Raw genomic sequence first — 14133 nt, forward strand, 5'->3', positions numbered from 1 at the left:
GATTGCACCTCGTGCTTGTTTCCCTAGCTGGGAAGTGAAAAACCAGCAAAATAGCTGTCAGGTCATCATCAGGCAGATGTCTGATTGCCATCGAAGGGAGCCCCTCATACTGGGTCACAAGATTCCATGGAGGAATCAAAGGCCCCCTTTCTTCATATTTACCTCCACATTACCTGGCTAAGTGCACAGATGGTCACTTTCTACAGAGGTTTATAACCTGAGACAGGCACAATGGTCCAAATGATTACAGAGCCCATTTGCTGATACAGTTAACATTAAATAATAAATTACCAACAGATGAATGATATATGTTGGATGTGATGTCAGGGGAAATGGTGTTTGGAAAGTTTGAGTAGTTGGTGATTTGAGGCATAGTCATTTTCCTTGTGATCATTTGGGAAGCCCTCTTAAAAGAAACAGGATTTTAGAAGTAGTTTGAAAGATGGAAATGAAAAGCAAATCAGCAGGATAGAAATTTGGTGGGAAGGATGTGAAGAGTGGGTGGGCATCATAGCCAAATCCATCAAGTTACCAATTGTGTATAGAAGGGGTGTGAACAGTCAAAACTCCAGCATATGCCAGGTAGTGGAACCATTGTTGGTGGTCCAGGCTGAGGAAGACAATCAGAAAGGTGATGGGTGGCCAGGCATGGTGGCTCACGCCTGTAATCTCAGCACTATGGGAGGCTGAGGCGGGCGGATCACGAGGTCAGGAGATTGAGACCATCCTGGCTAACATGGTGAAACCCTGTCCCTACTAAAAATACAAAGAAATTAGCCAGGCACGGTGGCAGTCACCTGTAGTCCCAGCTACTCGGGAGGCTGAGGCAGGAGAATGGCATGAACCCAGGAGCCGGAGCTTGCAGTGAGCCGAGATCGTGCCACTGCACTTCAGCCTGGGTGACTGAGCGAGACTCCGTCTCAAAAAAAAAAAGAAAAAGAAAAAGAAAGGCGATGGGTGTGGGAGAGTCCTTAAAGGGTAAAGAAGTGTCCCTAAAAGGAGTGAACTTCAGTGCAGTAAGTAGCACTGGGCTGGTGACATGGAGCATCCTAGGCTTGGCTTAGACAAGAGCACAAGGAAAGGATTGGGAGCAGGTTTCCTGATAGTGCAGAGCAAGAGGGAAAATATACTTGCATTGATTTTGGAGGAAGATATGGGATATGTTCACAGGAAAGATGAAAAGAGAATTTCAAATTTACGACCAAAATGAGTATGTGGATAATATAAGGATATAAATAAGTATGGCTTCTTATATTTGGGAGTAAACTTGTATCAGTGGTAGGTTTGTTTTGCATATCCTGGGGTGAAGCTCTAAAAAGATAGTTTTATTCTTTGCTTCTCTTATTTCTCAGGGTTCCTGGACTAGGGTCAGACAGAGTTAGTGGAACTGCCAGTAACTTGTACTTTTCCCCTGCTGGTCTATCTGGTACAGAAAATGTGTATGGGATCCCCTCCAGTGAAGTCTAGGTTCAGCTCTCCTTTACCTTCTTCCTTCTCTTAGGCTGAGCAAAGTCAGACCCAGAAAAGAAAGAAGGAAAAGATGGCTTACAAGGAGAATATGAGTTCTAGACCCTGTGTGTGTGTGAGTTGTGTGTGTGTGCATGCATGCGTGTGTGCATGTGTGTGTTGGGGAGGAGAGTAAAAGAGACTTCATTTGGATTGGCATTGAAGTCACAAGAGTAACAAAGCAGCGGTTATCTTTTCCAGATACATATTAGGTTTCTTTAATTCACTGTTTCTCAAAGTATAGTCTGTGTTCTGCCTGTATTAGAATCACCTAAGCCCAAGATGATTGAAATCCTTTTTCTTGGGGGTGACCTCGGAAGCACTGAATTGCTTTCTGGCAAGAGGTCCAAGAAACACACTTTTTAAAAATTCCCACAGTGATTCTCATGCTTGCTGAAGTCTGAGAACTTCTGCTCAAGTTCCTTAACTCTGAAGAGTTTAGTTTAAAAAAAAAAATACTAAGTTATTAGAAGTCATCTCACGTGTTTCATACATTCAGGCAAGATAGTTCTGTTCTCTTTAACATTAGTTTCTAAATGAATGTATAAGAGGGAGTTTCAAGCTATTTGCAAGTACTCTTCCATAAATAGCACACTTTAGATGAGGGTAGTCTTGAGTCCCAGTACTGAAAAGCCAAATTGGAATGTAGTCATCACTGTATTTTTCTTTTTAGAGTAGAAACATTTAGATGGGCTTTGTGGGAGTTTTGTTTTGATCAGAGGAATGCAACTTAAAGATTTAATGATCACGTTGGGGCAAATGTACAATATGTAATTTTTATACTTCTCATTAACTTGTTTTGGCTTTAGTGTTTTTTGTACTTCCTGGATGTAAATTAAACTAAGAATATAAGTCATTTAAAACTATCTTGTGAGGCTGGGCGAGGTGACACATGCCTATAATCCCAGCACTTTGGGAGGCCAAGCCAGGAGGATTGCCTGAGCCCAGGAGTTCCAAGACCAGCCTGGGCAATATGGTGAAACCCTGTCTGTACAAAAAATACAAAAATTAGCCGGATGTGTTGGCACATGCCTGTAGACCCAGCTACTTTGGAGGCTGAGATGGGAGGATCGTTTGAGCCCAAGAGGTCAAGGCTGCAGTGAGCCAAAATCGCACCGCCGTACTCCAGCCTTGGTGACAGAGTGAGACACTGTCTCAAAACAAACAAACAAACCATATTGTGGTCAAAACCACTGTAGCCTCCAGTTGAATGACAAGTTGAAAAAGTCAAGAGCATGTTCTTTTGAGCACCTCACAGTCAGTCACCATCAGAAGCTCTTAATTTGGTCCATTTTAAAGGGAGAAACTGTGCTGAGTATGGAGGCTCACTCCTATAATCCCAGCATTTTGGGAAGCCAAGGCAGGAGGATCACTTGGGCCCAGGAGTTCAAGACCAGCCTGGGCAACATAGTGAGACCTCATCTCTACAAAACAAATTTTTTTTTTTTTTTAATTAGCCAGGCATGGTGGCATGCATCTGTAGTCCCATAGCTACTTGGGAGGGTTGAGTTGAGAGGATCACTTGAGCCCAGAAGATCCAGTCTGTAGTGAGCTGAGATCACGCCTCTGCACTCCAGCTTGGGCTACAGGGCAAGACTCTGTCTATAAAAAAAAAAGGAGGGGAGAAACTGTAAATGGCTTAAAACCGTTTTTTTAAAAGAAATAAAACAGTTGTCTTTAATGATGTGAATACCGAGAATATCTTTATGAACCTCTCAGGACTTAGGAAACTCTTGTTTTAATCCTTTTCTCCGAATTTCTCTTAATTATTATTTTAACAATTATGTTTCATACAGTAAACTCATTTTCTCCCCGGATAATAAAAAATAACTGATTTGACCTTGGAACATATATCCAGACACATTCGAGTGAAGCACATGTGCTCTTCCCAGAGCCTGGCCCTGCCTCGCTCCTGCCTTGGCCTGGCTATCAGAAGTCTGGCATCTTATCTAGGTGAAAGGAAGAGCAGGAGATGGGACCTTATATAGTTCACTCTAGCTTAAAAGTAGTTGTGTCACTGGAGTAGAATAGGAAGTACACCCAGAATTTGAGATACTTAACACAGAGAAATAAGAGGAAATTTCAGAGGAGAGGTGATCTGACAGGGACCTTGGTGTAGCTTCAGTGGAAGAGGTTGTTGGGCTCTGCTGACCAGGCCTTCTCCTTACAGGAGGTGCAGCCATGAAGGCCGGTGTGAAAGAGGGCGACCGGATCATCAAAGTGAGTGACCCCAACACGCACTCCCACTCCCAGCAGTGGAAATAGATGTGCAGGGCACTCCTGGCCTTGGCCCATCCTGCACACTTTCATCTTGATACCAACTGCCAGGCAGCCACTGAGTTAGGAGTGGTACCATATGAGGGAGCACAGTGGTATAGCATGAGAGAGAGTGAGGAGGAGGATAGCTATGTTCTACATTTTAGGCCTTTCTTGACTCTAAAGCAACGAAGCTTCTAGAACGAGTTTTTTTATTCTCATTTCACAAATGACCAAAATAAGATTAAGAGGGAGGGTTAGTAACTAGTGAAGGATCCAAGACTTCGATTCTCAGGTTGATATTCTTTCCTGCATATAATGCCAACCTGGGGTCCTTGCCCATTCTGAACTACTATAACCTGCCCTGGTCGTTCAGACCTTTCTTCGACAGAATGGTGTTCAAGACCAGCCTGGGCAACATAATGGGGTGCGTTAAGGAAATCCTAGATGCAGACTTCTTAGTGCTCTGTAATGAGGAAGCACACTGGGTCAGTGGACATTCACATGTGTGTGAGGCAAATGGTTAGGAAAGTGTACACCAAAAATAAGTGAATGAATGAACAAATTAAGGAATGAAGACACAGGTCTTGTCCTTGAAAACTCATAGGCTAGCTAGAGAGACAGAACAAATAGCAGATACAAACAGAACAAATTCATAGTGTGACTTGACTAAACAAGTGACCAGAGGAGGCTAAAGAGCATTGGAAAATGGCTTCCTAAAAACACGGCATTTTGGGCCAGGTGCAGTGGCTCATGCCTGTAATCCCAGCCCCATGGGAGGCCGAGGCAGGCGGATCACAAGGTCAAGAGATCGAGACCATCCTGGCTAACACGGTGAAACCCCGTCTCTACTAAAAATACAAAAAATTAGCCGGGCGAGTTGGCGGGCGCCTGTAGTCCCAGCTACTCAGGAGGCTGAGGCAGGAGAATGGCGTGAACCCAGGAGGTGGAGCTTGCAGTGAGTCGAGATGGGCCACTGCACTCCAGCCTGGGCGACAGAGCAAGACTCCATCTCAAAAAAAAAAAAAAAAGTGGCATTTTTAACTTACAGAAGGATCCCCTAGCTGTTCATTACCATTACTCAATATTGTTTGTCCCTCCAACAGGTCAACGGCACCATGGTGACAAATAGCTCACACCTGGAAGTGGTAAAGCTGATCAAATGTGAGTTGGAGAGAGGTGACAACTAAAGTAGGGAAGCAGATGATCCGAGAGGGAGGAAAGGAGGGAGGAAAGGGCAGGCCTGGCATTCCAGGAGGTTTCCTTTGTAGATATGTGAGGCAGCTAAAGTCACATCTTTAATCTTAACATGGAGTGATCCACTTAAATGGCCACAATTCCCTATTATTTCAAGGGGAGACAGTACTAGGCTCTCATGAGTCATCTTCATTTTTACCCACACTCATCTTTGCCACACCTATTTAGACCATATCCTACTGAGACCAGGTATCCCTCAAATACCTTTCAATTCCCTCTGCCATTCATGGACATTCTTCCTCATTTGTTTTCTATTTGGCAGGGAAAAGCAACAATAATCTGTTTATAGCCAGGAAGGCCCAACAATTGAGTCTGCACAAATATTCAAATAGAAACAACAAATGTTGAAGAAAGAATTGAAGAATGTGGGAAGTTTGGGGAGAGCAGAGGGCTAGAATCTGAGTGCCTGGTCTGTGCCATGTGGGCAGTATGCTCAGAGGGTGACACTGGCTACTTACTTTAGTGAGATAAAGGGGGAAACGAGGCTGCTGAGGCAGCCCATGGGGCGTGTTCCCAGATATTTATGAGTGGAATTCTAGTTGAGGTCTCTGCATGAAGGAAGGGCAGGAAGTAGTACTTGGGCATGAAGGCAGGGATTAGAGAATGGGTGAGGCATTAAAAGTGAGGAGAACTTAATCTACAGAATAATGAGTTTAATGACAGGACAAGGGAGAACAGCCCCCTCCTATATAGCTGGACTATCTCTCCAGAACAGCACTCCTGGAGCAGGTCTCTCTCTGTTTCCCTCTAGCTGGTGCCTATGTTGCACTCACCCTCCTGGGCTCTTCACCTTCATCCGTGGGCATCTCTGGGCTCCAGCAGGACCCATCCCCAGCAGGAGCTCCCCGAATCACGTCAGTGATCCCCTCACCACCACCTCCTCCACCTCTACCACCTCCACAACGCATCACAGGACCCAAACCTCTGCAGGTAATAATCCCTCTGGCTTTCTTTCCTCACCCTAATGTCCTGTGAAAAGCTCTGCACTGGGGAGGAAAGCAAGTTAAATCCAGTGGGGCTGTGGTAAACAGAGACAAGCCAAAAAACATATGAAAGACCATTGAAAGAGTTGAACAAAAATGAAGGCTGCACAATAACAGTTGTTCCATGCCTTAGTGTCCTCCTTCCATGCAAATACATATGAGGTTTTATCACGCAGCAACATTGTGTGTTTTCTAAATGTGTAGAAGACTCTAAGGATGCTGTCCAAAAGTGCTCCTCATCGGAGAGAGAGTGTACACTTCAGGCAGGGACAGAATGCATCTGTTCAAGACCGTTGCCAGTCAGTGTTAACCAGGGTTTGGTATAAAGTCAAGGAGTGGGGGAAGGGCTTCCTAGAGAAAAAAGCCTGCTTTGAGGTGCAAAATACAGAGCCCACTCAGTAGAGGGAGGGACCAGAAAAGGACAAAAACAAGTAGAGGCCAGGCGCAGTGGCTCATGCCTGTAATTCCAGCACTTTTGGGAGCTAAGGTGGGAGGGTCACTTGAGCTCAGGAGTTCGAGACCAACCTGGGCAACATGGCAAAACCCTGTCTCTACCAGAAATACAAAAAATTAGCCAGATATGGTGGCATGCACCTGTGGTCCCTCCTGAGGCAGGAGGGTTGTTTGAGCCCAGGAGGCAGAGGTTGCAGTGAGCCATGATCGTGCCAATGCACTCCAGCCTGGGTGACAGAGTGAGACCCCATCTCAAAGAAAAAACAAAACAAACAAAAAAACAAGTAGAAAGAGAACTCTAGAAGCAAGAAACACCTATGTGAAGAGTTAAAAGAGGACAAGATGCAGACAAGTATAGGGAACAGGATTTTTCAGTTGGAATGAAGACTGAGCCCACAAGTCCTGGGAGACTTTAGAGAGCAACTTGATACCAAAGGTGATTACAGCCAAATTGAGGCATAAACTCAAAATAAGATTTTGTGTTTACTGCATTCCAGCAAGGTACTGAATAAAACATACTTATGATCCAGGCTCTACTCTCATAGCTTTCCTTGCCCAAGAACCAGCAGATAGAAGAGATCTAAGCTATTGAGTTAGTCCCTAACTCTCATATTGCCATATTTTCCATCTCTAGGATCCCGAAGTTCAAAAACATGCCACCCAGATCCTCAGGAATATGCTGAGGCAGGAAGAAAAAGAATTACAGGTAAGGTCACTGCCAAGGGTAGACTGGCCATTGCCTGAGTGAAATAATACTTTATCCGAGCAGCCTGCCAATGTACATAACTTAATTTACAGGCAATATCCTATCACAGTAAAAGTTCAAAAAATAAAACTTCTGGAACCACTAAAGAATTGTCATTGGCCAGTAGAATTTGTTAAAGCAGAATTTCACCAATAAAATGAATAAGATTCTCCATGTGTAATAGATTAGGATAGTGAATATGTACACAAAAAAAGTCAACGGAGTTTATCTGGGACATTTCCAAGGAAGGGAAGGAAAAGAGGGAAGAAAGGGATGGGTAGGTGAGTGCTGGGCCAGACTGAAAGAGTTGGGGAGCACTTGGGTGAAGAGAGTTTTCAGGCCTAGGAAATGATGTGCACAGAGAACAGTAAGAAGATTAATTTACTGGAGTGGGATAACCAGATTCCTATTACAGCCATCCATGTAAGTGCCACCATATATAAAACATTGTTTTAGTTTCTAGGCTATATAGAAATAAAAAAGATTAGATGGTTCTTGCCCTCAACATGTTTAAAATCTAATGGAGGAAATTCAAATTACAGTAGGAGGGAGAGTGGGAGGAACAAAGAGCTTACAATAAGAGAACAAAGAAGAGAAAAATTAATAATGGGAAATATGGGGAAGCGCTTCACAGAGAGGATAGTATTTCAGCTGGGCCTTGAAGAGTGGTACTTTAGTAGGCAAAAGAGATGAGGGAGGGAATGCCAGTGAAAAGACAGCATAGATCAAAGGCACAAAGATATGAAAATACAAGTATTTATTTCACAAGCACTGAGTCCTTGCTATATGCTAGATACTGTGTGTGTGTTGAAGCAGTAGATGGGGGTAATGTTAGGGGTGGGTGTTGGAATGGTTACAAAGATAAACCTCTCCTTTAATGAGTTAGTGATTCCATAGGATATGGATGAATGAATGAAGATATGCTATATTGTAAGTACTAACATTTATATATTGGCAAATGTCAGAGTAATCAAGACAGTATGATACTGGTTCAAGGATAGACCTGTAGATCAATGGAATAGAATTCAGATGCCAGAAATTAACCCATGCATCTCTGGTCAATTGATTTTCAACAAAGGTACCAAGACAATTCAATGGAGAAAGAATAGTATTTTCAACAAATGGTGCTGGGACAACTGGATATCTACATACAGATAATTAATTTGGACCCTTACCTCACACAATAAGCAAAATTTAACTCAAAGCGGCCAAAGACTTAAATGCAAGAGCCAAAACTGTTTTTAAAAACTGTAAAACTCCTAGAAAAAATTTTAGGTAGGAGTAGATCTTCATGACCTTGGATTGGGCAGTGGTTTCTTAGATATGACACCAAAAGCATAACCCAAAAAAAAAAAAAAAAAAATGGTTAGTTGGATTTCATCAAAATTTAAAGCTTGTATATGTCAAAGGATTTTATCAAGAAAGTAAAGACAACCCATAGAAGAAATGGGGAAAAATATTTACAATTCAAGTATCTGATAAGGGTCTAATACCAGAATATATAAAGGACTCTTAAAAGCTCAACAATAAAAAGACAACCCACTTTAAAAACTTGCAAAGGATTTGAATAGATAGTCTCTAAAGAAGACAGACATACAAATGGCCAATAAGCATGGGAAGATGCCCAGCATTGTTATTCACAGGAAGATGCTAATCAAAATGACAATGACCTACCACTTCTCACCTATTAGGATGGCTATAACCAAAATAATGGAAAATAACAAGCGTTGTGAGATGTGGAGAAATCTAAACAATACTTGTTTATGTTTTGTCTGCATATTCACTATGCTAATCTATTCCGCCATTGATGGTGGGAGTGTAAAATAGTGCAAGCACTCTGGAAAACAGTTTGACAGTTCTTCAGAACATGAAACACAGCAACACTATATGACCCAGCAGTTCCACTCCCAGGTATATATCCAAGAGAATTGAGAACATAGGTTGACACAAAAACTTGTACGTGAACATTCATACCAGCATTATTAATAATAGCCAGAAAGTAGAAACAACCCAAATGTTCATCCGCTGATGAATAGATAAGCAAAATATAGTCTGTTCATACAATGGGATTTTACTCAGCCATAAAAAAGAAAGAAGTACTAATAAATGCTACAACATGGAAGAACCCTGAAAACAGTATGCCAGGTGAAAGAAGCCAGACACAAAAATCTGCAGGTCGTATTATTCCACTTACATGGAGTGTCCGAAATATGCAGATTCATGAACAGAAAGTAGATCAGTGGTTGCCAGAGGGTGAAGGAAGGGGAAATTGGGAGTGATTGCTTACAGGTACCAGCTTTCTTTTTGGAGTTATGGAAATGTTCTGGAATTAGATAGTGGGAGTGGCTGCACAACTGTGAATATACCAGAGACCATTGAGTTGTACACTTTAAAATCGTGATGTTTATGTCATATGAATTATAGTTCAATAGCAATTTTTTAAAAATCTTAATGCTCTTGAAGCCCAAAACAAAGCATAATTATTTATGCAATAATCAGAAGGCTTCATGAGGTGATGCTTGAGTTGGGTTCAGTCTGCTGTTAATAGAACATTGAAAATGGCAGTGGGACCAGGATTGGTAGCTCGTGCCTGTAATCCCAGCACTTTAGGAAGCCAAAGTGGGAAGATTACTTGAGCCTACAAGTTCAACACCAGCCTGGGCAGCATAGTGAGACCATGTCTCTAAAAAAATTTTAAAAACTAGCCAGACATAGTGGTGCATGCCTGCAGTCCTAGCTACTTAGGAGGCTGAGGTAGGAGGACCATTTAAGCCCAGGAGTTTGAGGCTGCAAAGCTATAATTGCACCACTGCACTCCAGCCTGAGTGACAGAGCAAGACCCTGTCTCAAAAGAAAAAGAAAAAATGCAGTGAGTCTTGTGACTGGAAGGTGTTATTGGCCATGAATACCATGAGGAGCTTGGAATTTGTTTTGAAGTCTGTGGGAATTAATCAAAGAACTTTGAGTGGCGGACTGATCACATTTTCAAACCAGTGTTCTTTGGAGAAGTGTGTTAAATGTAAGGAAACCATCGAGGGGGCTATTGCAGCAGATAAGCAATAATGACAGATTTAAGAAGAACAGCAGGAGTAAGAGCAAAAAGGAGAGGATAGCAATGGGAGACTTGTCAGAGGGCTAATCAGTAGAACTTATCCATTGGTGAAGGAGAAGAAAGAATAAAAGATGGCTCCAAGTTTGTGTGTCTGGGTAGATCAGGTGATACCAGTGACAGAGTGAGATAGAGGAGAGGAGCAGAGCTTAGGGGAAGGAAATGAAGTTCAGCTTTGGGTATACTAGTGTAACTGGGGACTGGATGACTGAAAGAGATCACCCAGAACACCAGTACAGAGAGGAGAGAGCTGAGGATGGAATTTTGGGACATAGGTGCTTCTACAGCACATGGCACCAACCTCTAATATCACATCACTTGCTATTACATTTGATTTTTGAAAGAGTAGCCTGTGCAGTAACGGGAGGAAACTAGATTGTATATGTTGATGAGCGACTAGAAGCAAAGAAGTGCAGGGCCCTAGTTGTAGACTAATGTTTTGAAACATTCGGCTGTGGGCTGGGCATGGTGGCTCACGCCTGTAATCCCAGCACTTGGGGAGGCCAAAGTAGAGGATCACATGAGGCCAAGAGTTCAAGACCCCTGGGCAACATAGCAAGCCCCTGTGTCTATTTAAATAAATAAATAAAATCAGAAAACCACAGGCTCATATCCCTTTACAAAAAAAGAAAAAAAAAATGGCTGTGAAAAGAAGGGGAAACAAATGGGGCAGTGGCTTGAAGAATCATCAGAAATGATTGAAAGAGTTTTGTTGTGGTGGTTTGTTTTTGTTTTAAATCAGGAAACTTGAACATTTTGTAGGATGGAGAGAAGGAGCCATTGGAAAAAGGAGACTTCAAAGATATGTGAACAGTGCCCAAGAAGAGCCCAAAGCAGTCAGAGGGTTTAATTTCTTGAAATATTTAGACATAGTTTTTCTTCTGAGCCAGGAAAAAAAGATGGCTGAAGATGTTTTGAAATGGAGTACAGTTGGGAAGGTTTTTACCAGATGGTATTATCTGCCAAGGCCAGGGAAGGATTGGGGTTTGATGGGCATGGAGAAGATGAAATATTAAGTATGGGGAATTTGTAAAATGGTTGTCAGGTAGTAGTGAAGCCCCAGATGAGCCTAGATAATATGTGAACCCAATGTCTTTATTTACCAACAAGCTTTATGGAGCATCTCCTTTTGTAATGAAATGTTAATAGCTGCCATGTATTCAGGTATCTGACTTTGCGCTAGACATTCTGCTAAGCACTTCATATACGTAATCTCAATCCACTATTATACCCGTCCCATGAGGCAGGTATTGTCATCTCCATTTTATCAATGAGGATGTATTCAAGCTTGCCCAAGTCTATACAGCTAGTAAGTGGAGGTGCCAGAAGTCAAAGCCAGGTGTCCCTAACTGTGAAGCCCTCCTCCCCTGTGCTGTCCCCTGCTGTGTGCCCTGAGGAGTGCTACATAAGTGGCTAGGATGGTACCTGCTCTCCAGGAGCTTCCTGAGGATGGGACTGGCAGAGGCGTTGGCTGTTGTAGTCAACACTGCTTCCTCTCATTTCTTGTGGTTCCATTGTGTGTAAGTTCCGTCTTTAGCACTTTTTTTATGTTCTGTTCTGGACAGTCACTTAAATATTTCATACTTGAGTGGTAGCTGAAGAAGGCCTCATTTGGGATGTGGGACTTAAGGCAGACCTTGAAGAATGGCTCAGATTAGGACAGGCCTTTGTGTTTGTCTTCTTTCTGTGGTTGTCTCCTTTCTGTGGTTGTCTCCTGTGTTCTTTTTCTCATCACTTACATCTTTTTCTGATCCTAAATGATGTTGAAATACCGCGCATCTCCTTGGAGGCAGAGACCTCTTCTCTCTCCTCTTTGTTTTGGGATAACTGCCTATTCTCCCCACTGGTGAGTCATCCATTCTCTACTAACCACCCCTCTGCCTTTTCCCCTCCCCCTTCTCCTCCTCACCCATCCCTAGCGTATCTGTGAGGTCTATAGCCGGAACCCCGCCAGCCTACTGGAAGAGCAGATCGAAGGTGCCCGGCGGCGAGTCACTCAGTTACAGCTGAAGATCCAGCAGGAGACTGGTGGCTTAGTGGTGAGTGATGTAGGCACAGCTCTAGTAAGGGCACATGCAGTGGAACTGGGGGTAGAGTGAGGGAAAAAGCAAGGACAGAAGGCTTCTTGGGTTATGCCAGGACCTCAAGGCTGAACTAGTAAGTGTTTAGTATTTTACAAAGAAACCAAGGTCAGCACCAAAGAGGCTGAGCAATGTAGTGACACTTGGGATACCATAAAAAGAAAAAGCCTATTTCTTGCCCTCCAACAACATAGGCTATGGAAAGAAAGAAATACGAAATAAACAGATTGTCAGTGTTAGTCTCTGAATTATCCTTCCCTTCTGGGTAGTTCCTCATAGTGGATGTATGTATATTTCCATACTGGTTTTACCCAGTATTTCATCTGGTACCCTTTCCCACCACCTATCCTCAAGAATGAGTCTTCTCAAAGAAATACAAGTACTTTTTAAAGTCAGACTACATAAAAGACCCCCAGTCTGTTGGGATGGATCTGTATCAGCGATAACCACACTTTATGGAAAACTCCAGAGAGTAGATGATTCTTTATCTATTCTCTTCAAGGACTTTGCTATTAGTGTCTTACTGCTCTCCATCAGGCCTTAATTCTTGGGGTAAATAAGAAGTAACTCTCCAGAAACTTTAAGGTCTCCAAGAATAGCATTTGCCAAAGCCAATAGGAATTATTTAAAGATGATCTACTTTTGCTTTTAGGATATTCAGATCCAAAAAGTTTGGGAAACACAGGCAAATACATTTAAACTGCTTCATTTTCTGAAGGACTTCTCATATTACATGGTTGATAGGTAGGAGCTCAGGTTGTGGACTTAGACCGTCTGGATTCAAATCCAGCATCACTTCTCATCAGCTTAAAGACTGTTGGGCAAGTTAATTAATCCATAGGAGCCTTAGCTTCCTCATTTATAAAATGGAGATCACAGTATTGTCAGACTTAAAGCATGCCTTTGACACAGGGGCTGTACATGTTTGCTGCTGCCACTGCACTGTTGGTTGTGCTATGAGGTGATGAGTCTGAGAAACTAAGCTTGGAATCTGAAGGTCTGAGCTCCAATCCTGGCCTTAGGGTTGACCTGCTGTGTATCTTGGGCAAGTTACTTAAGATCTCTGAGCTTCTGTTTCCTCATTCATAACATGAGAGTAACACGCCTAAGCCAGAGCCATTGAAAGATTAAATGTGACATAGAAAAGTGCTTTGTAAACAGCAAAGCACTATCAACATCGCTTCCTTCACATCCCACTAGCTCAGTCAGTCTCAGGCGAATGCCTGTCCATCCTCCTCAAAGATCTTCAAAGGTAAACCTTTTATATCTTCCCTTGGTCACCTGCTTGAGTCTTTTTTTATACTTCTTGATGGTTAAGAAGTTCTTTCTTGTATCCAAATAAGGCAATAGATGCTTTGAGGTCCAGGGTGATTGGATAAAGCTAGCTTTTAGAATTTCAGTAATAGTAAAGCTCCCTTTCCACCATTAGGGATCTTTGTCATCCTCAAACTGTACAAATGAAGCAGTATCTCTTCTAGCTGGGCATTTTTGAGGCAATGAAGCGGAAGAGGCCACTAATTGTAAGCAAATAAGGCACTGATTGGTGGAAGGAAACCGTAGGGGGAGAGGCTCACAGAATTTGCCCACCCTGTGGGCCTTTCTGTTGCAGGACATACTTCCACTGTATGGTGACACCAGCCAGAGACCATCAGAAGGTAAGTCCCCCATCACCCCTTTTTTCTCTGGCATATCTCTAGTCCATGTTTCTTATCTGTTTACTCTCCCCATGGGGCAGATTCCAGG

General features: G+C 42.8%; 1 protein-coding gene across 11 annotated transcripts in view; it reads left to right on the plus strand.

Annotated features, from left to right (window-relative positions):
• ARHGEF11 (Rho guanine nucleotide exchange factor 11) overlaps window positions 1–14133 on the plus strand; it is a 107927-nt gene that overhangs the window by 58581 nt on the left and 35213 nt on the right. For 9 of the 11 annotated variants that reach the window (XM_032154093.2, XM_032154100.2, XM_032154096.2 and 6 more), the window contains 6 exons: window positions 3677–3726; window positions 4869–4926; window positions 5771–5949; window positions 7090–7161; window positions 12229–12348; window positions 14000–14045. In XM_032154093.2, the coding sequence (XP_032009984.1) occupies window positions 3677–3726; window positions 4869–4926; window positions 5771–5949; window positions 7090–7161; window positions 12229–12348; window positions 14000–14045 (525 nt within the window). The remainder of the gene's footprint in view (window positions 1–3676; window positions 3727–4868; window positions 4927–5770; window positions 5950–7089; window positions 7162–12228; window positions 12349–13999; window positions 14046–14133) is intronic. The other 2 variants (XM_032154101.2, XM_032154104.2) reach the window with 1 other exon arrangement.

Source organism: Hylobates moloch, unplaced genomic scaffold, assembly GCF_009828535.3.
Source record: "Hylobates moloch isolate HMO894 unplaced genomic scaffold, HMol_V3 SCAFFOLD_5, whole genome shotgun sequence".
NCBI classification, from domain to species: domain Eukaryota; kingdom Metazoa; phylum Chordata; class Mammalia; order Primates; family Hylobatidae; genus Hylobates; species Hylobates moloch.